At 41.8% G+C, this 26,762-nt stretch overlaps 1 protein-coding gene across 8 annotated transcripts in view; it reads right to left on the reverse strand.

The window, feature by feature from the left end:
- Positions 1-26,762, reverse strand: part of LOC121550009 (voltage-dependent L-type calcium channel subunit beta-2-like) — a 144,054-nt gene that overhangs the window by 74,551 nt on the left and 42,741 nt on the right. The window contains exon 1 of one of the 8 annotated variants that reach the window (XM_045210557.1): positions 6,417-6,694. The exons of the other annotated variants lie outside the window; for them this stretch is intronic. Coding sequence (XP_045066492.1) covers positions 6,417-6,449 — 33 coding nt within the window. The 5' untranslated portion in view covers positions 6,450-6,694. Of the gene's footprint in view, positions 1-6,416; positions 6,695-26,762 lie in introns of those variants that run through there. 8 annotated transcript variants of the gene reach the window in all.

A 26,762-nucleotide genomic window follows, 5' to 3' on the forward strand; every position in this document is an offset into this window, starting at 1 on the left:
AGCTCAAACAAATAATTTGTGATACCTTTGCTATGGTAAAAGTTCATAATGAAAGACTGGCCATAGCGTCTAGAGCAGGTCGGTAACTTCTTAACCAGAGATGAGGCTATAGTGGTAAAATATGCGTTAAAATAATTTGCAACCATTGCTTGGTCATAGCATAAAACATAATCAATAAAAAGGCCAATACTTCATGATTTTACCTTATGGGGAGTTTTTGAGCCAATGTCCTTTAACATTTTACACAGTTTATGAGGCTGATGTAAGTTGTCATTAACAACGTCTATGTAATGTTGGGATTTGGTCTTATCCATTTTGTATCTTGCCTGGTTTCTACAGTTAATATAACCATCAGAATCTAGACTTGTCCTTCTGAATTTGGCCAGGTAGCGATCCCTTTTCCTTATGAGGTCTAAGATCTCGGAAGTGATCCATTTCCGTGACCGCTGTTTGATTCAAATTTGTTTCATCAGAGCCAGAGAGTCGAGTGCAGACAGAAACAGATCTTTAAAAATATACTAAGCTTGATCAACATCATCACAGTTTAGTACATGAGACCAATCCAAAATTCCAAGTACTACAAAACGTTCCTTTGAGTATTGTTTCATAGACTGTACATTCATGTAGTTATTACCTGGCTCAAGTAGCATTTTGGATTTCTTACGGGTACAGTAGGTTACCATATGATCACTAAAACCAATATTTAAGACTCCTGACTGACAGACGTTCTCTTGGTCTGATACAATAATCAAATCCAAAGTTGATTTAATGTCAATACACACCAGGGCTCTCATGGGCTGTCATGAAGTGTTTGATTAGATTTTCGATTACATTTGCATTGATGTCAGAATGATTAGAGGGACAATAGAGTGCTGAGTACCAGGCTACTAGCAGGCTACTAATGACCATCAGCAGCATCAGAGCTTGGAGAAGCCTAGTTACCGTGACTAAACGGTCACGTGGAATTTGACTGGGTCATGACTCGTGACCACCGGTGTGGGGGTAATACGGTCACTGTAATAGCCCTAGTCATATTTTATTAACCCTAATTACACTAACAAATTGATTCTTTTCAGTTCATGTCCAATTAAATAAGTTCACATTTTCACATTATAGTTGTTTTGATGCACTGAATACTTGAGTTGATTCACTGTAGACATAACCTTGGGTATGCTGACAGAACATGACAATAACTTTTATTTCCAATGCTCACCATGTATTAGCATGAAACTGATTTATATGTCAAATAAAATCAGTTCAAGTCATCATAGAGTTTGTTGAAAAGTTATTTATTCAAACACTTCAAAATTAACAAACTGTGTCTCTCAAGACATCAGGATTTCTTACAACTAAAAACTCATAGTCTGCACTACCATTTAACTCAAGCAGGACTCAGTTCCACTACTCTTTCTACCTATCTGTCACTTCAACATCACAAAAAACACAAACCAGTTCGCCGATCACAGTAAAACGAATTACAATTGTGTCAGCAATAGAATGACAGAAACATTGAAATGCTATGTTGACAAACTTCAACATGAAGATTTGAATATTAAGAACTCAAAAGTAATGGCACTAACATACCATTTAAAACTTGGACTGGTGGCATAAGTTTCCTGACTATGATCTGTAGGCTGGTGCATGGGGGTAGGCTGGTGCATGGGGGTAAGACAGTGAAAAGTTAGGTCTTCGTTTGAGAGCTTTGAGGAGGAACAATGTAATTTGGGTAAAATGATGAAGGGGGAGCAGGAGCACTGCTTGAAGAAACAACAGTGCTCATCACTTGAGTGAGCATCCTCATCATGGCTTGGACATGTTTGTCCTGGGCTTGTTGCCGCTTTCATTCGGTACCTCTCTCCAGTTCCATTTCCTGCTGGTGCCTGGCATCTTCTTTGTGCAAGAATTCGTCATGATCTTTCCTCTGTTTCGAAGACCGTTGTGAGTTGTTGAAGATTGTTTTATTGCCCTTTTTTCCTGCCGTCTTCGTCACTGGAGTCTTTCGGGCTGGGGGTGGGCTTCCACTGGAGCTTTTCTTTTGTCATGATTGTTAGCTAGTATTGGATTCTATTCACAGTCACACACACACTAGATGGTGCTAGCTGCTAGTAGATCCTCTCTCTTGAGACACACACACACACTCACACACAGGAACAGACACAGCTATCCCCCATAACCCCATTCATCCCCACCAGCTGGCCAGCTAGCTACTACTAGTAGTCCCCCTGCCCCTGCAAGTAACGTTAGCCCAAAGTTACTTTACCAGTTTCAGCCATGTCGCAGGTTCCTCCCTCGATGATGATTCCTGGGTCGGAGCAAGGACTTGCTCTGAGGATGTCATGAAGTTTGTGGTAGAAAGTGGACTTATCTTTTACATCGCCAGATTGTCCGCTGCACCGAAGCATATCACAGGTTTTCATATATAGTTGGCACAAAAAGAATGTTTCGATATTGGAGTGGGGTCCTGTCAAAGCCTTTAATTCTCACAGAAAACTGAACATAAATCTCAGAGTTCTTGTGTGTTGTTGAGAGCTGTTGCTTGATATTATCATCCCTCTGAAGGCAAACATGAAATCTGAATGAGGACAGTGGTTTCCTCAACTGACCAAACAACCCCTCTTGCAGCCATAACAACTAGCTAGCTTGCGATGATCAATTTCACAGAGGTCACTTCTTGTCAGAGCGCAGTGGCAGCAGAAATGTATGGTAGGCCCAAAGGGTCAAAAGGGGCATAATGCAGTTCTCTTGACAAGTGAACCTGGAGGCCACAGACTTCAAGCGAACCGAACTCAGACCACCTCTCGAGATGGTCTGAGTTCGGTCTCAGTTCAGTTCGCTTCGGGGGCTCTTTTGAGTGTTCACACTGGACACAAATGTAAGCGAACCACACTGAGTTCACAAAAATGTGCTTAAAGGGACCAAGTGTGAAAACACCCTAAGAAGCGGTAGATATGATCTATGTGCGCTATTTCTATGATTCCCGTTCTTATGTTTCGTTTTTGCGTCTTTTACTTTCGGTTTTGTACACCAGCTTCACACAGCTGAAAATACAATATTTTGGGTTATGGAAAATATATTTCACAGCAGTTTAGATGGTACAGTGATTCTCTACACTGTACTTGCTTGTTTTGTCACATAAACTGAAAATTAGGCGAACTATTAGAATTTTTGCAACCAGGAAATGGCGGAGCGATTTCTGCATAGTGCATCTTTAAGTCACTCTCACAAAAATATTTTGAGGTAGGGTTGCGTTTTATCGGAAGTTACCCTACAATTGACCCGTGTTACATTTAGCCCCAATCTCCCCTATGCACTCAAGGCGAATTGCAGAGCAGTAACGTGCTTAACCATGCCAACGCTAAAAACTCTGGGTTTAAAATGGTGCAATTCACGCATTTTAGGAGTTGAAAAATAAAGTAGGAATGGAAAGCTGGGATACACCTCTTTTTTTACAAATGCCATTAAAACTGCTTGTTGTGATCAATTGTTGTCCATTGACTGCTTGTCAGAATGCACGTTTGCCTCCCTAGTACGGCACTCACACTTTAAAACGTCATAAGAGGAATATTTATCTTAGAACGCACAACAACAAGCCGACTAGGTAAATTGATAAACTATTCTACTATGGGGTTGTCTGGTTTTTCTAGTCAATATACATTTGTTTGCAGAGGAAAAGTAAATGTGGACTGTTCTAGCATCTTCAAAGTGCACCTGGCAGAAATATTTTTTGGGGGTCGTGGTGGGAATGACTTTGCTGTGGTGCAGCTCCACATCTAAATGACTGCAACGGAGACACTGTTGTGTACCCACATGTTATTCCCAACAATGGAGTCATTATATTTAGCTATATAAAATTATGGCTAGTACCTAGTGTATGATGAATTAACTTGTTAGATCACAGCCACATTATGTTCATACTCCATCTATTCTGTAATAACCTGGGGTTAACTCCCTCATATCAAGCAAACACATACCATACACTTTGTGGAAAGGTGAAGAAAAACAATTAGCTTTTCGTCTTATGGACAAATGTTGCTGGCTAACAAGCAATTAGCTAGCTAGCTTACTTTAGCAAGTAGATTCCACTCAATTCAAGGTATAGTATAGCTATTTAATTTATTTCCCAATTAAATAGCTGGGTTTCCCAAGTCGCTCGGTGCTTACTGTTCAAGCTGGCTCTGAAGCACATCTGTTTAACGTCATGCACCCAAGAAGACTCAACCAGTCACACGACACAACACTGGACTGGCCAAGGTTCATGGCTAGAAGGAATACAGCTTTTGTCAAATTAACGTCTAAAGGTGTTTTTTTTCTTAATTTTAGCTCATTCTAACCCTTTACCTAAACATAACCTAATTATCCTAACCTGCTGCGTAAGTTCTCCTAACCTGTTACGAAAAGTAATCTAGTCAACACCCTGGCCATTGGCAAGCATTTGTTAATTTGTCCATCACTCCAGTGAAAATTACCAGAAACACACAAACATGCACACACACACGCACAGGATTGATAACCTCCTGAGTGGCGCAGTGGTCTAAGGCACTGCATCGCAGTGCTAACTGTGCCACTAGAGATCCTTGTTCGAATCCAGGCTCTTTCGCAGCCGGCCGCGACCAGGAGACTCATGGGGCGGCGCACAATTGGCCCAGCGTCGTCCAGGGTAGGGGAGGGAATGGCCGGCAGGGATGTAGCTCAGTTGATAGAGCATGGCGTTTGCAACGCCAGGGTTCTGGGTTTGATTCCCACGGGGGGCCAGTATAAAAAAATATATTTAAAAAATATGTAGTCACTAACTATAAGTCGCTCTGGATAAGAGCGTCTGCTAAATGACTAAAATGTAATTGTGTCGAGGCACAGATCTGGGGAAGGGTACCAAAATATTTCTGCAGCATTGAAGGTCCCCAAGAACACAGTGGCCTCCATCATTCTTAAATGGAAGAAGTTTGGAACCAGCAAGACGCTTCCAAGAGCTGGCCACCCGGTCAAACTGAGCATGTTTTTCAGCGGCAGGGACTGGGAGACTAGTCAGGATCGTGAGAAAGATGAACGGAGTACAGTACAGAGCGATCCTTGATGATAACCTGCTCCAGAGTGCTCAGGACCTCAGACTGGGGTGAAGGTTCACCTTCCAACAGGACAACGATCCTAAGCACACAGCCAAGACAACGCAGGAGTGGCTTCGGCACAAGTCTCTGAATGTCCTTGAGTGGCCCAGCCAGAGCCCAGACTTGAACCCGATCAAACATCTCTGGAGAGACCTGAAAATAGCTGTGCAGCGACGCTACTCATCCAACATGAGAGGATCTGCAGAGAAGAATGAGAGAAAATCCCCAAATACAGATGTGCCAAGCTTATAGCATCATACCCAAGAAGACGCGAGGCTGTAATCGCTGCCAAAGGTGCTTCAACAAAGTACTGAGTGAAGGGTCTGAATACTTATGTAAATGTCATATTTACGTTTTTAATACATTTTGCAAACATTTTTTTTTTTTTTACTGTTTTTGCTTTGATATTATGGGATATTGTGTGTAGATTGATGAGGGGGGAAAAAAACTATTTAATCAATTTTAGAATAAGGCTGTAACAAAATGTCAAGGGGTCTGAATACTTTCGGAATGAACAGTAGCTGACTAACTGAGGTTCATTCAAGTTAAGGGGTTACAAACAAAGAGGTAGCTTAATGAACTATAGTGTAAGAAATTCACTACAGAAGTTTTGCATGCACTGAAATGATGTCAGTAAAGTCTCTCGATTCAAAACTATGTACTAAACCTTGAAATGGTCCATTAAAGAAATACAGTCAGACTATAGTTAATATGATACAGAGATCTTTACAGTGAAACAGACTTGGATGAACAAACTATACCGCTAGAAAGCAGAGGCAGAGAAAAAAAATACAACGAGTTCTCAACAGCCATGGTTAAAGAAAGTGGGCCTTTGAAGGGCTTTACGTTCACTAACTAAACAGTCTTTGTAACCGGAGGACCAGGCATGTCCCATGTCCCAGGTGTTTATTTTCCTAACTTCACACTAGCCGTTAATAACTGACGCAGCTTTCCACCTTTGGCTAGTAATGTTGAGACGCAAATTCAGACAAATGCCCAAATAATCCACTACTCACAAAATTACCTCTGTTACACCAGAGCCAGAGCTGCAACACTCTCAAGCAACAAACTGACTTCCAGGAAATGTTCTAAGGCAACAAAATAGGAAGCCTAACGTCACGCCCTTTGGAATTTTGTCTAAAAACAAACCTCTCTAAGATTCCATAACTCTCCTCCATTGTTCAGAGAAGAGAGTGAGAAAGAACAAGAGAACTACTGCTGAATCTGTGCAGCATACAGATAGCCTCAGAATGTGTAGGCTAAGTATGTTTACAGTATGTGTCTGTGATGTTGTGAAGACTTTAAAGGACTCACCACGTCGGACTCCTCACTGCCAGAGAGATACATATCTGCCCTACCCGGCTCTGCTGTTGCTCTGCTCTCCTCTGCCCGGCTCAGAAGGAAAAGTCATCAACTGCTGCCCATCTCCTCCCAGTCCCAGCACAGACAGAGAAACTCCTACTTACTACTCCCTGTCTCCTTTCAGTAAAACACACTGAAACTAAATAGAGGAGAGGCCTCTTGCTCTTCCTCTTTCAAACTACAGTCAAGTAAACCACAGAAAGTTGGAAGTTGAAGTTTGGAGTTGGGAGTTTCAGACCTTGTATGACCCAGTCCTGTCCTGTCTTTCTCACGCTGGGAGAACACTCCTTCAGTGCTTTGTGACCGTTCTCCAGTCCCTGAAAACAAGCTCCCCCCCACCCCACCTCCCACATACACACACACACACACTGCTAGGAAGTTAGATCTCTGGCCAACAGGGCAGGCCTGAAAATTCCAGAATGCACCGAAAGCAGCTGCAATGGCTTTTAATGTCTGTGTGTGTGTGATCCTGAGAGTTTACATGTGTTCGGCTATGCCTTGAAGAGGTTACACTTAACTTACTGTATGTAGAGGCCCAACACATGTTCCTGAAACCAAACTTCAGGAAATAATTATCTTTACTATGTTGAAAATATGCCATATGCAAAGGCTTGATCAATTTAGAATAGGCCACAAAAACGGGTTAATAGTTAATGTACTTTGAAAATGTTTTATTCATCAAGATAATGTAATGTGTGATGGTTCTCAAAGAATTGGAGGAAATATTTGTATAATATATAGCATATCTTGCTTTCTTTCATCATAGTTAAAACATAGTTCTAACAACCACCAATTGAGTACAAAATGTTCCGAACATACATGTAGCCTAAACCAGATAGAGATCCTATTGTATTTAATCATCAAATTAAAGTTTATTTGTCACGTAAACAGATTTGCAGATGTTAAAACAGGTGCAGCGAAATGCTTGTTTCTAGCTCCAGCGATGCAGTAAATGTATAATGTATAATGTATGTACAATACTACAATAATACAATACTACAATAATAATGTATAATACTAGTACACAAATACCTATGAAACATTTAGCAAGAATCAAAAGAGTGGGTGATATTGTATTCAGTAAACAATATTGTATTCAGTCAATAGCTGACAGTCAAATTAGGTGACTGGCAGTCAGTGTCCCAGCTGGAAAATCTGTGAGACTGATGATTTTCATTGGTGGCCATGAGGCCTTTCGTTTGTTTTCAGTCTTTAGTTTGGGCATGCCTTTGGTATCTTTCCTATTTATGTTTTGTCACCATCTGAACAAATAATAATCTGCTTGGACTGGACGACCAAGAGATCAAGAAGGAGCTGGCCCTGGCCCTAAGGTAAGGTAGCTGTCTCCAGGGTACATGTACATTCAAAACCTGATCGCATACGCTTACTTCTCACATTTATGCACAGATCAAATCAGGTTACAGACCATGTAGCTAGGTCTAAGACCCCTAGACATAACGAGTGCAGCAAAATCAGTAGGCTAGTTACTGGTTTCGTAACACTATAGGTAAATCAATAAAGTGTGACACCAGAAGAGCAAATCCCATGATACACCACTCCTCCTCAGCCTCCTGGCATTGCCCAGATGTTTGAGAGCCATGGAGGGAACCACGTGTTTGGTGGGTAAATCCTACTAGATTATGTGACTACGTTTGGTCTGCTTTAATCCCTTTCCAAGGATTATAATCCAGTGTGTGTGCTGGGCACGTGGCTCAGTGCTAGAGACTGTTGCCATGTCAGGACAGTGATCCATGACCACCACCTAAGCCCCTTTTGGAGCCAGGAAAAACCCTGAGGTACTCTACAGAACACACCTAGTAACCTGCTTATATATATCTGGTATAACACTTCCTGTTATTACAGATCTAAGATTTGGGTATTGTCCTCAATCTCTAGTGCACACTAACACAAAGGTCTGCTCACATCGACTGGACACTGTTCCCCAGACTTAGGCCCTATATCTAAAACATCTATCTTAAAACAGTGCCATACCTCAACATATTGCCCTAGTTATCTCATGGTCAGAGGCCCACAAGCGTAATAGTAACCTTGGGTGAGCGAGGGTGAATCTGCTGCTGGGGAGGAGAACAGGGCCATGGCTAATTAGGCTCTATCTGCCCTCAGGTGGACCAGGTGTGTGTCCCAAATGGCACCCTATTCCCTATGTAGTGCACAGAGCTCTGGTAAAAGTAGTACACTCACTATAAAGGCAATAGGGTGCCATTTGGGACGCAGTGGAGGTCTCTTCACACATAGTGTGAAGAAAGTAGATTGGAGGTGTGATCTGGGAGTTGAGTCCTCACTCTCTTAGCCAAATACCTCCTGTTGTTGGAGTGAATAACTGCTTTATTCTCATATTCATCTCATGTAACATGTGTAGCGTTGCAACATTCCAATAATTTCCCCCAAATTCCCAGGTGTTCCAGAAATCCCAGTTGGAAGATTCTTGGAAGAATTTTCCTACACTAAACATGTGAGAGTATGTAACATGTAGCCTATTAAGGATTACATACAGTGGGGGAAAAAAGTATTTAGTCAGCCACCAATTGTGCAAGTTCTCCCACTTAAAAAGATGAGAGAGGCCTGTAATTTTCATCATAGGTACACGTCAACCATGACAGACAAAAGGAGAAAAAAAAAATCCAGAAAATCACATTGTAGGATTTTTTATGATTTTATTTGCAAATTATGGTGGAAAATAAGTATTTGGTCAATAACAAAAGTTTCTCAATACTTTGTTATACACCCTTTGTTGGCAAAGACACAGGTCAAACGTTTTCTGTAAGTCTTCACAAGGTTTTCACACACTGTTGCTGGTATTTTGGCCCATTCCTCCATGCAGATCTCCTCTAGAGCAGTGATGTTTTGGGGCTGTCGCTGGGCAACACGGACTTTCAACTCCCTCCAAAGATTTTCTATGGGGTTGAGATCTGAAGACTGGCTAGGCCACTCCAGGACCTTGAAATGCTTCTTACGAAGCCACTCCTTCGTTGCCCGGGCGGTGTGTTTGGGATCATTGTCATGCTGAAAGACCCAGCCACGTTTCATCTTCAATGCCCTTGCTGATGGAAGGAGGTTTTCACTCAAAATCTCACGATACATGGGCCCATTCATTCTTTCCTTTACACGGATCAGTCGTCCTGGTCCCTTTGCAGAAAGACAGCCCCAAAGCATGATGTTTCCACCCCCATGCTTCACAGTAGGTATGGTGTTCTTTGGATGCAACTCAGCATTCTTTGTCCTCCAAACACGACAAGATGAGTTTTTACCAAAAAGTTATATTTTGGTTTCATCTGACCATATGACATTCTCCCAATCCTCTTCTGGATCATCCAAATGCACTCTAGCAATCTTCAGACGGGCCTGGACATGTACTGGCTTAAGCAGGGGGACACGTCTGGCACTGCAGGATTTGAGTCTCTGGCGGCGTAGTGTGTTACTGATGGTAGGCTTTGTTACTTTGGTCCCAGCTCTCTGCAGGTCATTCACTAGGTCCCCCCGTGTGGTTCTGGGATTTTTGCTCACCATTCTTGTGATCATTTTGACCCCACGGGGTGAGATCTTGCGTGGAGCCCCAGATCGAGGGAGATTATCAGTGGTCTTGTATGTCTTCCATTTCCTAATAATTGCTCCCACAGTTGATTTCTTCAAACCAAGCTGCTTACCTATTGCAGATTCAGTCTTCCCAGCCTGGTGCAGGTCTACAATTTTGTTTCTGGTGTCCTTTGACAGCTCTTTGGTCTTGGCCATAGTGGAGTTTGGAGTGTGACTGTTTGAGGTTGTGGACAGGTGTATTTTATACTGATAACAAGTTCAAACAGGTGCCATTAATACAGGTAATGAGTGGAGGACAGAGGAGCCTCTTAAAGAAGAAGTTACAGGTCTGTGAGAGCCAGAAATCTTGCTTGTTTGTAGGTGACCAAATACTTATTTTCCACCATAATTTGCAAATAAATTCATTAAAAATCCTACAATGTGATTTTCTGGAAATGTTTTTCTCATTTTGTCTGTCATAGTTGACGTGTACCTAGGATGAAAATTACAGGCCTCTCTCATCTTTTTAAGTGGGAGAACTTGCACAATTGGTGGCTGACTAAATACTTTTTTTCCCCACTGTAGGCCCCGAGTGCCTTTCATGTGATGGAGAAAGAATTCTGTTCATTCTGTACATTCTCTTTCATCATTGTAAGATGATGTCCATTGATAGCCAGTGTACTGAGGGTTTCCATAGAAAAAAATGAATAAGTGATGAGTTCTTTCTTGGGTTTTAATTAGGAGGGTTTGGGTGTGTTCCCTGTGATCGTCTAACTATGAGCAACGGTACACTGTGTGTGTGTGAGTGCGATCGTGCTTGCGTGACATATATCAATCATGCGTGTGGGTTTAGCCAAGCTTTGAATAGATCAATTGCCCACTTGCTCTGCCAGTGTCTGGTAACGAATGCCCTAGTTACCTTTGGCTTATTGATTCACACACATATGGTTGGGGTGACGTAAACAAGCATTACATGCATACAGTGAGGTCTCTCCACAACAGCTCATGAAAGAAAAAGGCAGACACATTTATCCAGGTTGGGGGAATCAAACCCACGATCCTGGCATTTCATGCCCCATGCTCTACCAACTGAGCCACACAGCTCATGGTGAATATTTACAAAATATGAACAAACTGGCATAACGTCATCATCCCTAAAGTACATGTAAAAAAGATGGAGACTTGTCCCAGTTAGCCTACATCTGCATCAATACTGAGGCTGTGTCCCAAATGGCAGCCTATTCCCTATATAGTGCATTACTTTTGACCAGCGCTTTAGGGTATAGGGATGATCTGTGTAATCATATTATTATCTAAAAGGTCAAACTGATCCTAGATCAGCACTCCTACTCTGAGACGATTTGTGAATACGGACCCTGAACATACAAAATCAAATCTTTCTTGTTTAACCATCTAAACAAGCCCAAAGAGCTCTACTTGACCAATTGCACAATGATGTAATACATCATAATGAACTATTTGTTTTCTTCCATTGTAAATCTGTAAAATCCCAGTAAATGAGAGTGGACGTTTTTATAACGTCAACAATAACAATGGTGTCACACTAATTGGCTAGAATAGGCCTCTATTAGATAATTGGAGAGTTTGCGCCAATCTCAAGCACTTCTTCCTAGGGGGTTTCGTCTTGCCAACAATCTTATTATTCAAATGAAATGCTCCAAGATTACACTCTGAATTCCTAGGACAAAAACCCCACACACTTCCAATTGTCCAATTCTCTGAATTCCTAGGACAAAAACATCACATCCAACTTTGTAAGGATGTTTTACATACAATTACAGTTACTACTACTAGGGTTTTCAGTTAAAACGATAAGAAAAATGCATAAAATTCCAAATGAATTCACAATGCAGCTGGGTCTCATGGTGTGTCCCTTTCAGATGGTTAAGCATTGCACCTGTACTACCATTACTCTACCTCAATACCACCACGAAAAGTTAGCATTTCTTTCTCATTCAACTTCATAAAGTATTGCCATACAGGACTTTGCTGCTTTCGTTTGCCTTTCTCTGCCATTTTTACAACTGTTAATGACGATGACATAGTGGTAGAGAGTCAACTCCAAAATAATTGATTCCTCGACTCCTTGCACGTCGACTCCTGCTGTCGACTCCCATTTCTGATTGTCAAGATAGCGGAATCGACTCCTAAGATATAGTATTTTTGGAATGGAGGAGACTGATTAGGTGCCGTACTTCCGAGAACACAAACACTTGCATCTTTCATAGCGAGCTAGCGAGGGACGGAGAGTGAGGGGAGGGGCACAGTATAGGCAGGTCGGACACCAGGCAGACAGTCAGAACCGTGCACTAGGCCTATCTGTATCTCGCAATGGAATGCTGTATCTCGCAATTTCTTGGCTTGCAATGTCTCGCAACTTCAGTAAAGCAGGGCCTATCATCAATGAATAGGCTAGGATATTCTACACGCAACAGACTGAAGACTGAACATACACTAGCATCATTAGCTAAGAGAAAGAGCAGGGGTGTAATCATTAGTCCTATCGTCTAGTTAGGCTATAACACAGACAATAATATGTTTTGTGATAACTGCACTGCAATAAAAATGTTGTGGAGGAAAAAAACTAAAACATATTTCTTAACATTAAGGATCCAAATGTTGTTTAAAAGTTTTAACGTTCACACCCCTAACTACTACACACTTCCCGGATCTTAACGTTTTCACGTGTGAGTTCCAAATATGCACTCACTGTTCCAAAATGTGATTGTTACGCAACAGGACAGTTAACCCGCGCTGCCCTCAAACCAAGGCACGCTGCCTGCTAATTAGCTATAGGCTATGTTTCAACTTGTCAATTTCTAATTATTTTCTAACACGTTTTACTTTCTAACAACAGTTTGAATTGAGGTGTGTTCCGCCTCTTCATTAATTCACATAAGAAGTAGTCCATTTCACTGTTGTGGACAACTCATGTTTGAGGCTTTACTGAGCCAGACAAACTTCTCTCTTTAACGAGAGCCCAAGCACTTCCCCAGTGTTTCCCCAGATCAAATATGAAGACATTGAGCATCTCTAGTCAAAACAGGCCTTGCACAAACTTTTTCCCCTGGCACATTTTCTGGCTGGCGCCCACATTGCCTTCATTGTTGTTTTCCTTATAAATAATAACTTTGGACATGTGTGCGTTCCTATCAAAGTAAATGCCTTATTTTCTGTATATCGTGTTGTCGTTTCTACTGTAGCATACCGTATGTATGTATGGAGCATAATGTATTTACTGTTTTATTCATGTTTCTGATTCTTGCATAGATTGTAATGGACACATATAATGTAAAATACTTTTTTGAAGGTTGTACTGATTATGAGCAAATTCTAAGCTATTTGCCAGAAATGTGTGCCACCATGTTTGTGGACATCATACAATGCATTCTGGTTATCACGTAAGCATCTGTCAGACCAAAGATGTTATAACAAAAACGAGGTGAAGGGATAGTTCACTCGACTGACTTATGGTGCTTTCAAGACAACTGGGAACTAAGAAAAATACGACGTCAAATCATGACGTCAGTGATCTTCGGGTAGGAAAGTCGGAGCTTAGAATTCTGAGTTGGATGACCATTCAAAACTATTTTTCCCAGTCGGAGCTCGTTTTTTCCCGACTTCCCAGTTGTCTTGAACGCACTGAAGTCGGAAGTATGAGATTTCCGAGTTCCGAGTTCCCAGTTGTTTTGAAAGCGGCATCAGATTAGAACTATGGTACCCCCCTTTCCAGGGGTTTTATTTTTATTTAGCTTATACACTTCTCCTGTGTTTGCCCCCCATTTATTGATAAATCCCCCATCACAGTAATATTTGCTGCATCATATCCCCCCACGATACCCTCCCCCATTTCTACCCCCCATTGTCTTGAAAAGCCCCCACAAATGAAATTATCCCCCCCACAAACTGTTCCTAGTGCTACCGAAAAATATCTGTTTTACCTCTCAAACAACCACAATGAAGGGGAGGAGAGCAAGAAAAACACGGAGAGCACAAATCTGTAAGAAGATTTTAACTCAACATGCCTGACAGACTATGTGTAAACCACATGTATTCTAGTGAATGTCTCATCTACACATAAATTGGGTTGGGTCCAATTCCAATTATCCTCAATACTTTTCAATGGAATTGGAATTTCAGTTTACATTCCGAATTGACTGAATTGAAATATGGAATTGACCATAACCAGAAAAGCCATACAAAGCTCAATACCTAGGTCCATTATGAGGTCTCAGAAATCTCCAATAATCAGAAAGCAAAGCTTACCCTGACAACCAGGTGTTTGGTTCTTGGAGGCTTTGGTTCTACTGGAGGCTTGTCCAGCATCCCAAGGGAAATCAGAATCATGAGCACTGATAGGAGAGTTCCCCAATGCTTAATGAATAGAGACTAGGCTACCAACACTGCCTAAGCACAAGCACAGACTAGCCCAGACGATAGACAGTTATGCAGATCACTGCACCAGTGTGGCAGTGACTCTGTGCTGAACTGAACACACAGTCACTTTACGCTTACGGAACACATCAACACATCGGCTGTCCCACATGGACTCCTAGGAAAAACTCTTCAGCCAGTAAATTAGCTGGGACTGCTGTCCCGATATAATCAGGCACGGACATGCACGCAAACACACAAACACACTCACGCATGCATGCCAGACACACACACACCCACATACACACATACAGATTCTACCATCAGACAGACAGAGACAGATAGACAGACAGACAGACAGACAGACACACTCCTATCCCCATAGTGGTTTGAGGGCAGGTTGCCATGGCACTGTCATCCCTAATTAGCTGGATGAGTGGGAGGACTGTCTCTGTTATGCTGCTATGACGTGAAACACACACACACACACAAACCTGTGCACGTACACACACACACTCTCACTCAAAACTGTACGCACACACAGACACACCTGTGCACGCACACACATGCACACACACATACATACACACACACTAGTGGTGAGCGGGTCAGCTGTTTGTTCCCACATCCGCCCGCAATTGCTAATAACCTATCTGCAACCACCCGACTATATGTGATAAAGTGAAAATCTGAAGCTCGCACCCAACCCAACCCAAACATAGAAAATGCGTTATAGGACACAGGCAAATACTGCAGAAAGAGGTTTTGAAAGGGGGTGCAGGATTTTTTGTTGTTGCCTGATTTAGATATGTTTCTGCTTATAATTTCCAACATTTTGGTAGGCTATTTGCTAGTCAACTTGTCTATAATTAGATACATGCAGCTTCTCTTTTGTCATTATATGTTGCCCCAGAAGACTAAATAAACCCTTGCTCACCAGAATAATGTGATTGATCGATAGAATGAATGCTTCAATCTAGTTGACATCAGTGACGTTTTCTCTGTCATCCTTTGTAGAGCAAAAACATTTAGGGACTGGGGAGAAAATACAATAAAGCAAAAAAAACCACAAAAAAACGGGAATGATTTTCTGTGCTAAATGTCTAAATGACATCAGTTTGACCGGTTGTAAGGAAAAAGAAAGCTGTGAAAACGACCCATCGTGTTTCTGATAAGATTTGAGTTCGGCTTCGATGCATATTTTATATGGTTGAAATACTATCAGATTTTCTGAAGACAGCACCTCTACAGATGGTATCTAACTGAGCATTCCATTCTCTCAAGATGCAGAAATAAATTAATAATATTTCTCCACTCCTGTTCCCAAGTCCAAATTTTGGTGTTTCATTTTACGGCAAGAAATGCTTAATTCTGCAGGAGTTATTATTAAGGCTACAGCCCTATTTGCACGGTACTAGAATTACTAGAGAATGTTGGTTATGTACTTATTACCCCAGAATGTCCGTTATTCCAGAGGCGCAATATTTTTTTATGATGCATTTGGCGATGTTCAATTAATTCGCACAAAACATATAAACAAAAGCATTCACTGTGAAAGTCTATACATGTAGGCCTTTCATACAGTGGGGAAAAAAGTAGTTAGTCAGCCACCAATTGTGCAAGTTCTCCCACTTAAAAAGATGAGAGAGGCCTGTAATTTTCATCATAGGTACACGTCATCTATGACAGACAAAATGAGATTTTTTTTCTCCAGAAAATCACATTGTAGGATTTTTAATGAATTTATTTGCAAATTATGGTGGAAAATAAGTATTTGGTCAATAACAAAAGTTTCTCAATACTTTGTTATATACCCTTTGTTGGCAATGACACAGGTCAAACGTTTTCCGTAAGTCTTCACAAGGTTTTCACACACTGTTGCTGGTATTTTGGCCCATTCCTCCATGCAGATCTCCTCTAGAGCAGTGATGTTTTGGGGCTGTCGCTGGGCAACACGGACTTTCAACTCCCTCCAAAGATTTTCTATGGGGTTGAGATCTGGAGACTGGCTAGGCCACTCCAGGACCTTGAAATGCTTCTTACGAAGCCACTCCTTCGTTGCCCGGGCGGTGTGTTTGGGATCATTGTCATGCTGAAAGACCCAGCCACGTTTCATCTTCAATGCCCTTGCTGATGGAAGGAGGTTTTCACTCAAAATCTCACAATACATGGCCCCATTCATTCTTTCCTTTACACGGATCAGCCGTCCTGGTCCCTTTGCAGAAAAACAGCCCCAAAGCATGATGTTTCCACCCCCATGCTTCACAGTAGGTATGGTGTTCTTTGGATGCAACTCAGCATTCTTTGTCCTCCAAACACGACGAGTTGAGTTTTTACCAAAAAGTTGTACTTTGGTTTCATCTGACCATATGGCATTCTCCCAATCCTCTTCTGGATCATCCAAATGCACTCTAGCAAACTTCAGACGGGCCTGGACATGTACTGGCTTAAGCAGGGGGACACGTCTGGCACTGCAGGATTTGAATCCCTGGCGGCGTAGTGTGTTACTGATGGTAGGCTTTGTTACTTTGGTCCCAGCTCTCTGCAGGTCATTCACTAGGTCCCCCCGTGTGGTTCTGGGATTTTTGCTCACCGTTCTTGTGATCATTTTGACCCCACGGGGTGAGATCTTGCGTGGAGCCCCAGATCGAGGGAGATTATCAGTGGTTTTGTATGTCTTCCATTTCCTAATAATTGCTCCCAGAGTTGATTTCTTCAAACCAAGCTGCTTACCTATTGCAGATTCAGTCTTCCCAGCCTGGTGCAGGTCTACAATTTTGTTTCTGGTGTCCTTTGACAGCTCTTTGGTCTTGGCCATAGTGGAGATTGGAGTGTGACTGTTTGAGGTTGTGGACAGGTGTCTTTTATACTGATAACAAATTCAAACAGGTGCCATTAATACAGGTAACGAGTGGAGGACAGAGGAGCCTCTTAAAGAAGAAGTTACAGGTCTGTGAGAGCCAGAAATCTTGCTTGTTTGTAGGTGACCAAATACTTATTTTCCACCATAATTTGCAAATAAATTCATAAAAAATCCTACAATGTGATTTTCTGGAAATGTTTTTCTCATTTTGTCTTTCATAGTTGACGTGTACCTATGATGAAAATTACAGGCCTTTCTCATCTTTTTAAGTGGGAGAACTTGCACAATTGGTGGCTGACTAAATACTTTTTTCCCCCACTGTATATAGGCTATGCACTTGATTCAATTTATCGAATCATTTATTGTTTTCTTGCTCAAACCGTGTGCAACACCTGTCAAACATGCTGATGTTGATTTGCACAGGTCTAGTATTACTGGAGTTTGCCAAAAAACAGTAGGTTATTCTGGTTAGTCAATGTCCAGATTTCAGTTTCCATTTAACCCATCTAAACAGTAGGCTACAGTTCCCTTCATGTGCCATAGGCCTATTTGAAGTCCCGTCTTGTGACTGTCAAATTTGTATAGAGCCTCACAATCATCACACATAACATAGCCGGCACTGCTATCATCCTCTTTTAAGATTTGCCTCTTTTAAGACACCAAATCTTTTCCAACATTACTTTTCTGGCCCTCCCTTCTATTTATCCTTTCACAGCTTTTGTCTTATTGAATTAACTTTGACAATGTCCCTTTTTTCCTCCGTGGATTGACGTTAACTTTTTCTGCCCGTTCACAAAAGCATTATTTGGCGATTGGCTTGGTAGGCTATTTGGTGCGCGTGGAGTTAAGCCCTAAAGTTTAGGCTTATGCAGTAATACCAGATAGCCTAAAATAATGAAAGAAAACCTCAATATAGCCTATATAAATTGCACAATAATTATACATTGATGGATTTTGTAAGGTATTGTTTCTCTTTATTCAACCCGCCAGCCACCCACCCGTCCCTTCAGCCACAAATATTTAATGACCCTAAACTCAAAACGATTGTGTTCTTCAGTTTTGAGGGTACCATAGACAAACTGTCTGAGCATCAAGCATCTCTTATTTTTTTGTTACTCAACCAAGGCTGTCCAGCATATACTCTCTAATTACAAACTAATTGATGCCTGGTGAGCACATAATCCTAATGCAAAAATTACACTTTCTACTCAAACAGGCATAAAACATTCTCACGAATAGATTTCATACTATTATCTACACATTTATTTTCTTTAATCAAGAAAATAGAAATTTGACATATGAGCCTGTCTGACCACCACGCCTACCACTGCCAACTTCAAATCTTACAATCTACTAAAAGAGCCACAAGATTGCATTTCAATGTTTCATTACTACAAAATCCTACATTCTGTGATAAATTTGAAATGTAACTATATGAATTCATAATTATCAATAAAAATTCAGTCGATGAACCCCAGATTCTATGGGATGTCACCAAAGGTTTTATTGAAAATAATGCAACTGCATTTGCATCTGGGTTGAATAAATCACATTTAAAGAATTGGAAATGTTGTTAACTGCATTAGATCATTCTCAACAAACACTCTTTTCCGACCAGTTAGCTATTACTCTTTCCAAAGTCAAGACATAACTTAATTTATTGATAAGAGAGAGAGAGAGCAGAATTTGCCATCCCATCGAGTTAGGCTCAACCATTACGTCCATGGTAATTGTCCTAGTCGTTTACTGGCCAACAAGCGACGCAGTAATTATCAATTAGCTGATGTAGCAACTATTTAATCTGGAATTACTATCTGAAAAAGGGAAATTACTATCAGAACCCAAATTAATCAAAGATTCTCCCGCTTCTATAAAGAACTGTACACGTCTTTCGAAAATAATTAAGAACTCCTCTTCTCTCAACAAAGGAAGCCACCTCACTGGGAGCCCAAACATCTCTGAATGAACTCAAAAGGGCATTGGATGGCATGAATAAACACAAATTACCTGGATGGGACAGTATTCCTTCTGAGGTCTATTTAACATTTTGGAATCAATTAATATATTTTTTGGGAATCAACAAACTCAACTCTTGTCGTTACTTCCATCACACTTCTGTGTTGTCTCCATGCTGCTGTGCTGTTTGTTGCTACTTGGCTACCTGCCAAACGTTTTGCTTTTCATAACGTTTAATCAAACTCTGTCTTAGTTTTGACCTCAGATTAATAATTTTTTTTAAATCCTGTATCTCTCGACACATTCACGAAAATACTCATGGCCTCTAAACCTTCCATCTGTCTCCTGGACCCAATTCCAACTAAACTACTGAAATACCTACTTCCTGTGCTTGGCCCTCCTACGTTGAACATAATAAAGGGCTCTCCATCCTCTGGATGTGTACCAAAATAACTTAAAGTAGCAGTAATAAAGTATCTCCTGAAAAAGCCGAACCTTGACCAGGAAAATCAAAAAAAACTATCGGCCTATATCGAATCTCCCATTCCTAAAATTTTATTGGGGAAAAAGCTGTTGCTCAGCAACTCACTGCCTTCCTGAAGACAAAAGAATGTATACGAAACGCTCTAGTCTGGTTTCAGACCCCATCATAGTACTGAGACCGCACTCGTGAAGATGGTAAATTACCTTTTAATGGCGTCAGACCAGGGCTCTGCGTCTGTCCACGTACTCCTATACCTTATTACACATTTCGACACCATCGATCACCACATTCTTCTGGAGAGATTGCAAACCCTAATTTGTCTACACAGACAAGTTCTTGCCTGGTTAAGATGTTATCTTTCGGAAAGATATCAGTTAATCTCTGTGGATGGTTTTCTCTCAGACAAATCAATGGTAAGTTTCACTATATATGCTACCTCTTGGTGATGTCATTCGGAAACACAATTTCAATTTCCACTGCTATGCAGACGACACACAGCTTTACATTTCAATGAAACATGGTGAAGCCACAAAATTGCCTACCCTGGAAACCTGTGTTTCAGAAATAAGGAAGGGGCCGGCGGCAAATGTTTTACTTTTAAACTCGGACAAAACAGAGATGCTGTCACGGATCCACCCGGTACTGCTGCTCATTCTGTTCACCAGCTCCGGAGGTCTACATCAACGGCCTTCTAAGCGTCACTGACCTGCATCATTACCACCAACCCCGGATTGTCTTGTCTCATTACGCACACCTGGTTCCCATTCCCACTGATTAGTATGTGTATATATGTGCCCTCTGTTCCCCATTGTCCTTGTCGATTATTCTCTCATGTCCGTTGGTCTCGTGAGTACCGTGTATTGTGCTCTTGTTATTACGGGTCTTGTCCCGTGTATTTGTTTGGAGGTTTACACCTCGCTTTTTTGTTTGGGTTACATCCCAGTGTTATACAGTGCCTTGCAAAAGTATTCATCCCCCTTGGCATTTTTCCTATTGTGTTGCATTACAAACTGTAATTAACATTTATTTTTATTTTTATTTCATGTAATGGACACAAAATTAATAACGGAAAAGTGGTGCATGCATATGTATTCACCCCCTTTGCTATTAAGCCCCTAAATAAGATCTGGTGCAACCAATTACCTTCAGAAGTCACATAATTAGTTAAATAAAGTCCACCTGTGTGCAATCTAAGTGTCACATGATCTCAGTATATATACACCTGTTCTGAAAGGCCCCAGAGTCTGCAACACAACTAAGCAAGGGGCTCCACCAAGCAAGCAGCACCATGAAGACCAAGGAGCTCTCCAAACAGGTCAGGGACAAAGTTGTGGAGAAGTACAGATCAGGGTTGGGTTATAAAAAAATATCAGAAACTTTGAAAATCCCACGGAGCACCATTAAATCCATTATAATTTGTTTTAAAGAATATGGCACCACAACAAACCTGCCAAGAGAGGGCAGCCCACCAAAACTCATGGACCAGGCAAGGAGGGCATTAATCAGAGAGGCAACAAACAGACCAAAGAAACCTGAAGGAGCTGCAAAGCTCCACAGCGGAGATTGGAGTATCTGTCCATAGGACCACTTTAAGCCGTACACTCCACAGAGCTGGGCTTTACGGAAGAGTGGCCAGAAAAAAGCCATTGCTTAAAGAAACACGCTTGGTATTCGCCAAAAGGCATGTGGGAGACTCCCCAAACATATGGAAGAAGGTAATCTGGTCAGATGAGACTAAAATTGAGCTTTTTGGCTATCAAGGAAAATGCTATGTCTGGCACAAACCCAACACCTCTCATCACCCCGAGAACACCATCCCCACAGTGAAGCATGGTGGTGGCAGCATCATGCTGTGGGGATGATTTTCATCAGCAGGGACTGGGAAACTGGTTAGAATTGAAGGAACGATGGATGGCGCTAAATACAGGGAAATTCTTGAGGGAAACCTGTTTCAGTCTTCCAGAGATTTGAGACTGGGACGGAGGTTCACCTTCCAGCAGGACAATGACCCTAAGCATACTGCTAAAGTGGTTTAAGGGGAAGCATTTAAATGTCTTGGAATGGCCTAGTCAAAGCCCAGACCTCAATCCAATAGAGAATCTATGGTATGACTTAAAGATTGCTGTACACCAGCGGAACCCATCCAACTTGAAGGAGCTGGAGCAGTTTTGCCTTGAAGAATGGGCAAAAGTCCCAGTGGCTAGATGTGCCAAGCTTATAGAGACATACCCCAAGAGACTTGCAGCTGTAATTGCTGCAAAAGGTGGCTCTACAAAGTATTGACTTTGGGGGGCATGTTGTGTAAATCAAATGATACAAACCCCCCCAAAAATCCATTTTAATTCCAGGTTGTAAGGCAACAAAATAGGAAAAATGCCAAGGGTGGTGAATACTTTCGCAAGCCACTGTATATACAGTTGAAGTCGGAAGTTTACATACACTTAGGTTGGAGTCATTAAAACCTGTTTTTCAACGACTCCACAAATGTCTTGTTAACAAACTATAGTTTTGGCAAGTCGGTTACGACATCTACATTGTGCATGACACAAGTAAGTTTTCCAACAATTGTTTACAGACAGATTATTTCACTTATAATTCACTGTATCACAATTCCAGTGGGTCAGAAGTTTACATACACTAAGTTGACTGTGCCTTTAAACAGCTTATGGCTTTAGAAGCTTCTGATCTTTGAGTCAATTAGAGGTGTACCTGTGGATGTATTTCAAGGCCTACCTTCAAACTCAGTGCCTCTTTGCTTGACATCATGGGAAAATTAAAAGAAATCAGCCAAGACCTCAGAAAAAAAAGACCTCCACAAGTCTGGTTCATCCCTGGGAGCAATTTCCAAACGCCTGAAGGTACCACGTTCATCTGTACAAACAATAGTAAGCAAGTATAAACACCATGGGACCACACAGCCGTCATACCGCTCAGGAAGTAGACGCATTCTGTCTCATAGAGATTAACGTACTTTGGTGCGAAAAGTGCAAATCAATCCCAGAACAACAACAAATTACCTTGTGAAGATGCTGGAGGAAACAGGTACAAAAGTATCTGTATCCACAGTAAAACGAGTCCTATATCGACATAACATGAAAGGCCGCTCAGCAAGGAAGAAGCCACTGCTCCAAAACCGCCATAAAAAAGCCAGACTACGGTTTGCAACTGCACATGGGGACAAAGATCGTACTTTTTGGAGAAATGTCCTCTGGTCTATTGAAACAAAAATAGAACTGTTTGGCCATAATGACCATCGTTATGTTTGGAGGAAAAAGAGGGATGCTTGCAAGTCGAAGAACACCATCCCAACCGTGAAGCACGGGGGTGGCAGTATCATGCTGTGGGGGTGCTTTGCTGCAGGAGGGACCGGTGCACTTCACAAAATAGATGGCATCATGAGGAAGGAAAATTATGTGGATATATGGTCGCAAATCGGTCTTCCAAATGGACAATGACCTCAAGCATACTTCCAAAGTTGTGGCAAAATGGCTTAAGGACAACAAAGTCAAGGTATTGGAGTGGCCATCACAAAGCCTTGACCTCAATCCTATAGAAAATGTGTGGGCAGAACTGAAAAAGCATTTGCGAGCAAGGAGGCCTACAAACCTGACTCAGTTACACCAGCTCTGTCAGAAGGACTGGGCCAAAATTCACTCAACATATTGTGGGAAGCTTGTGGAAGGCTACCCGAAATGTTTGACCTAAGTTCAACAATTTAAAGGCAATGCTACCAAATACTAATTGAGTGTATGTAAACTTCTGACCCACTGGGAATGTGATGAAAGAAATAAAAGCTTAAATAAATCATTCTCTCTACTATTATTCTGACATTTCACATTCTTAAAATAAAGTGGTGATCCTAACTGACCTAAGACAGGGAATTTTTACTAGGATTAAATGTCAGGAATTGTGAAAAACTGAGTTTAAATGTATTTGGCTAAGGGATATGTCAACTTCCAACTTCAACTGTATATATCCGTGTTTGTTTTGGGCTTCGTCCCCGTCGTTTTTCATGACGTACCTTGTGTTGGATTGAGTAATAAAAAACCCTAATACGTATTCCTGCGCCTGTCTTCTAATCATTTTACAATGTTACAGTTGCTAATTTTAGTTCCCAAGAAACAAAGATATGTGCTGTCGGATCTGACAATGAATCTCGATGGTTGTAGAGTCGTCTCAAATAAAACTGTGAAGGACCTCGGCCTTACTCTGGACCATGATCTTATTTTTTTCATCTTTGTAAAATTGCAAAAATCTGATTTTTTTTGTACAAAAATTATGCATAAAATCTAATCCATGCTTTTTTCACGTCAATATTAGACTGCTGCAATGCTCTACTCTCTGGCTACCCAGATAAGGCACTGAATAAACTTCACTAGTGCTAAAAACGGCTGCTATAATCTTGACTAGAACCCCGAAATTGGATCTTATTATGCCAGTGCTAGCTTCCTGTTAAGGCTATGGCTGATTTCAAGGTTTTACTGTTAACCTACAAATCTCTCAGATTTGGTCCTGCTGTACATACCTACACGTACGCTACGGTCACAAGACGCAGGCCTCCTTATTGTCCCTAGAATTTCTAAGCAAACAGCTGGAGGCAGGGCTTTCTCCTACAGAGCTACATTTTTATGGAATGGTCTGCTGATCCATGTGAGAGACGCAGACTCGGTCTCAACCTTTAAGTCTTTACTGAAGACTTATCTCTTAAGTAGGTCCTATGATTGAGTGTAGTCTGGCCCAGGGATGCAAAGGTGAACGGCAAGGCACTGTAGTGACGAACCACCCTTGCTGCTCTGCCTGGCCGGCTCCCCTCTCTCCACTGGGATTCTCTGCTTCTGACCCTATTATGGGGGCTGGGTCACTGGCTTGCTCGCACTCTCCCATGCCGTCCCTAGGAGGGTTGTATCATGTTGTGCCAGGCTTTTTTTGATGTACTCTACTTGAGTGGGTTGAGTCACTGACGTGATCTTCCTGTCCGGTTTTGCTCTCCCTCGGGCTCGTGCGGTGGCAGACATCTTTGTGGGCTATACTTGGCCTTGATATCCCTTTGGTGGTGTGGGGGCTCTGCTTTGGCAAAGTGGTTGGGGTTATATCCTGCCTGGTTGGCCCTGTCCGGGGGTAACTTTGGACACTGTAACACGCTGTTGTACACGTTGATCCAGAGCATCTCAAACCCGCTCAGTGGGTGACATGTCTGTATGCAGGCCATGGAAGAACTAGAACATTTTCAGCTTCCAGGAATTGTGTACAGATCCTTGCGACATGAGGCCGTGCATTATCATGCTGGAACATGAGGTGATGGCGGTGGATAAATGGCATGACAATGTGTCTCAGGTTCTTGTCACGGTATCTCTGTGCATTAAAATAGCCATTGATAAAATGCAATTGTGTTCATTGTCCGTAGCCGACGCCATACTGACGCTGTCTGCCATCTGCCCGGTACAGTTGAATCCGGGATTCATTGAAGGTGATCATTTCCCTCTGAAGTCGGTTATAACGCCGAACTGCAGTCAGGTCAAGACCCTAGTGAGGACGACGAACACGTAGATAAGCTTCCCTGAGACGGTTTCTGACAGTTTGTGCAGAAATTCTTCAGCTATGCAAACCCACAGTTTCATCAGCTGTCCAGGTGGCCTGCCAAGGCAGCAGCGTGGTCTGCGGTTGTGAGGCCTGTTGGACATACTGCCAAATTCTCTAAAATGACGTTGGAATCAGCTTGTGGTTGAGAAATGAACATTCAATTCTCTGGCAACAGCTCTGGTGGACATTCCAGCAGTCAGCATGCCAATTACACACTCCCTCAAAATTTGAGTCATCTGTGGCATTGTGTTGTGTGACAAAACTGCATATTTTAGAGTGGCATTTTATTGTCCCCAGCACAAGGTGCACCTGTGTAATGATCATGCTGTTTAATCAATTTCTTGATATGCCACACCTGTCAGGTGGATGGATTATCTTGGCAAAGGAGAAATGCTCACTAACAGGGATGTAAACAAATTTGTGCACAACATTTGAGAGAAATATGCTTTTTGTGCGTATGGAACATTTCTGGGATCTTTTATTTCAGCTCATGAAACGTGACCAACCCTTTAAATGTTGCATTCATATTTTTGTTCAGTTTATATATATACCTATTTTTATTTTTTCTTTGCTTTAAGGCCCACGGGGAAGGGGTGGTATGGGGAGGGTTTTCTCTGGTCGCCAGAAGGGGGTGGGTGGTCTGGGGGGTGACTGACGAGCAACCCTAGTTGCTGGGGTAGGAAGCATCAAGCAAAAATAGATGACACAGATGATAATACATGGCAGTGTGAAACTCTAGCCTCTGTAGAAGAGTAACACCCCACATAATACACAACACCCACGAGCGCAATTGCTCCATGTCTATTTGATCTCCTTCTCACTTTGTAATGATTGCTTCTTGGTAAGGAGATTAAAAGCGGCTTGCACCAATCCAGGATTTACAGAGAAAGAAACCATTGCCATCCTTCTTCTTGAAGGACAAACACTGTTTGTCTGTGTTTTGGTTGGCAAAGATTTGATACATTTAGCATAAAACACCCATAATAGAGGCTTATATAAAATATAATATCAAGTCCAATGGAGATGTTATGGAAATACCCATGAAAAGGCTTTGGTTTAGCTGTAAGACAATACCCAGTTCTTCGAGCTAGATAGAAAGGGAAAGATGAGCCTACAGCTCATCTTTCAGCCAAAGAGAGGTCTCATTCATACCTGGGTCGTATTCATTAGGCACCAAATGGACGAAAACAGACTGACACAAGGAGGGACTACATGTATTTGTCCAATAAGAAATGCAAATTTCCCTTTTCTGTTGCAAAAATGTTTTCAATTGCACGCTCTAATGAATACAATACTTTCCAGCATGAGGATGAGCGACACTTCAGCATAAGAAGGAAATATAGTAACCCTTGCCTTTACATCCATCTAAGTCTGTCTTCTTCATATAAAAGTTAGAGTTCACACACGTTCTAGCACCACACACACACACCGGCATACACCCAGGCCAAACGAAAACAAAAGCTAGGTACTGAAACACTAACATACG

This window comes from Coregonus clupeaformis, chromosome 34 (assembly GCF_020615455.1).
Source record: "Coregonus clupeaformis isolate EN_2021a chromosome 34, ASM2061545v1, whole genome shotgun sequence".
NCBI lineage: Eukaryota > Metazoa > Chordata > Actinopteri > Salmoniformes > Salmonidae > Coregonus > Coregonus clupeaformis.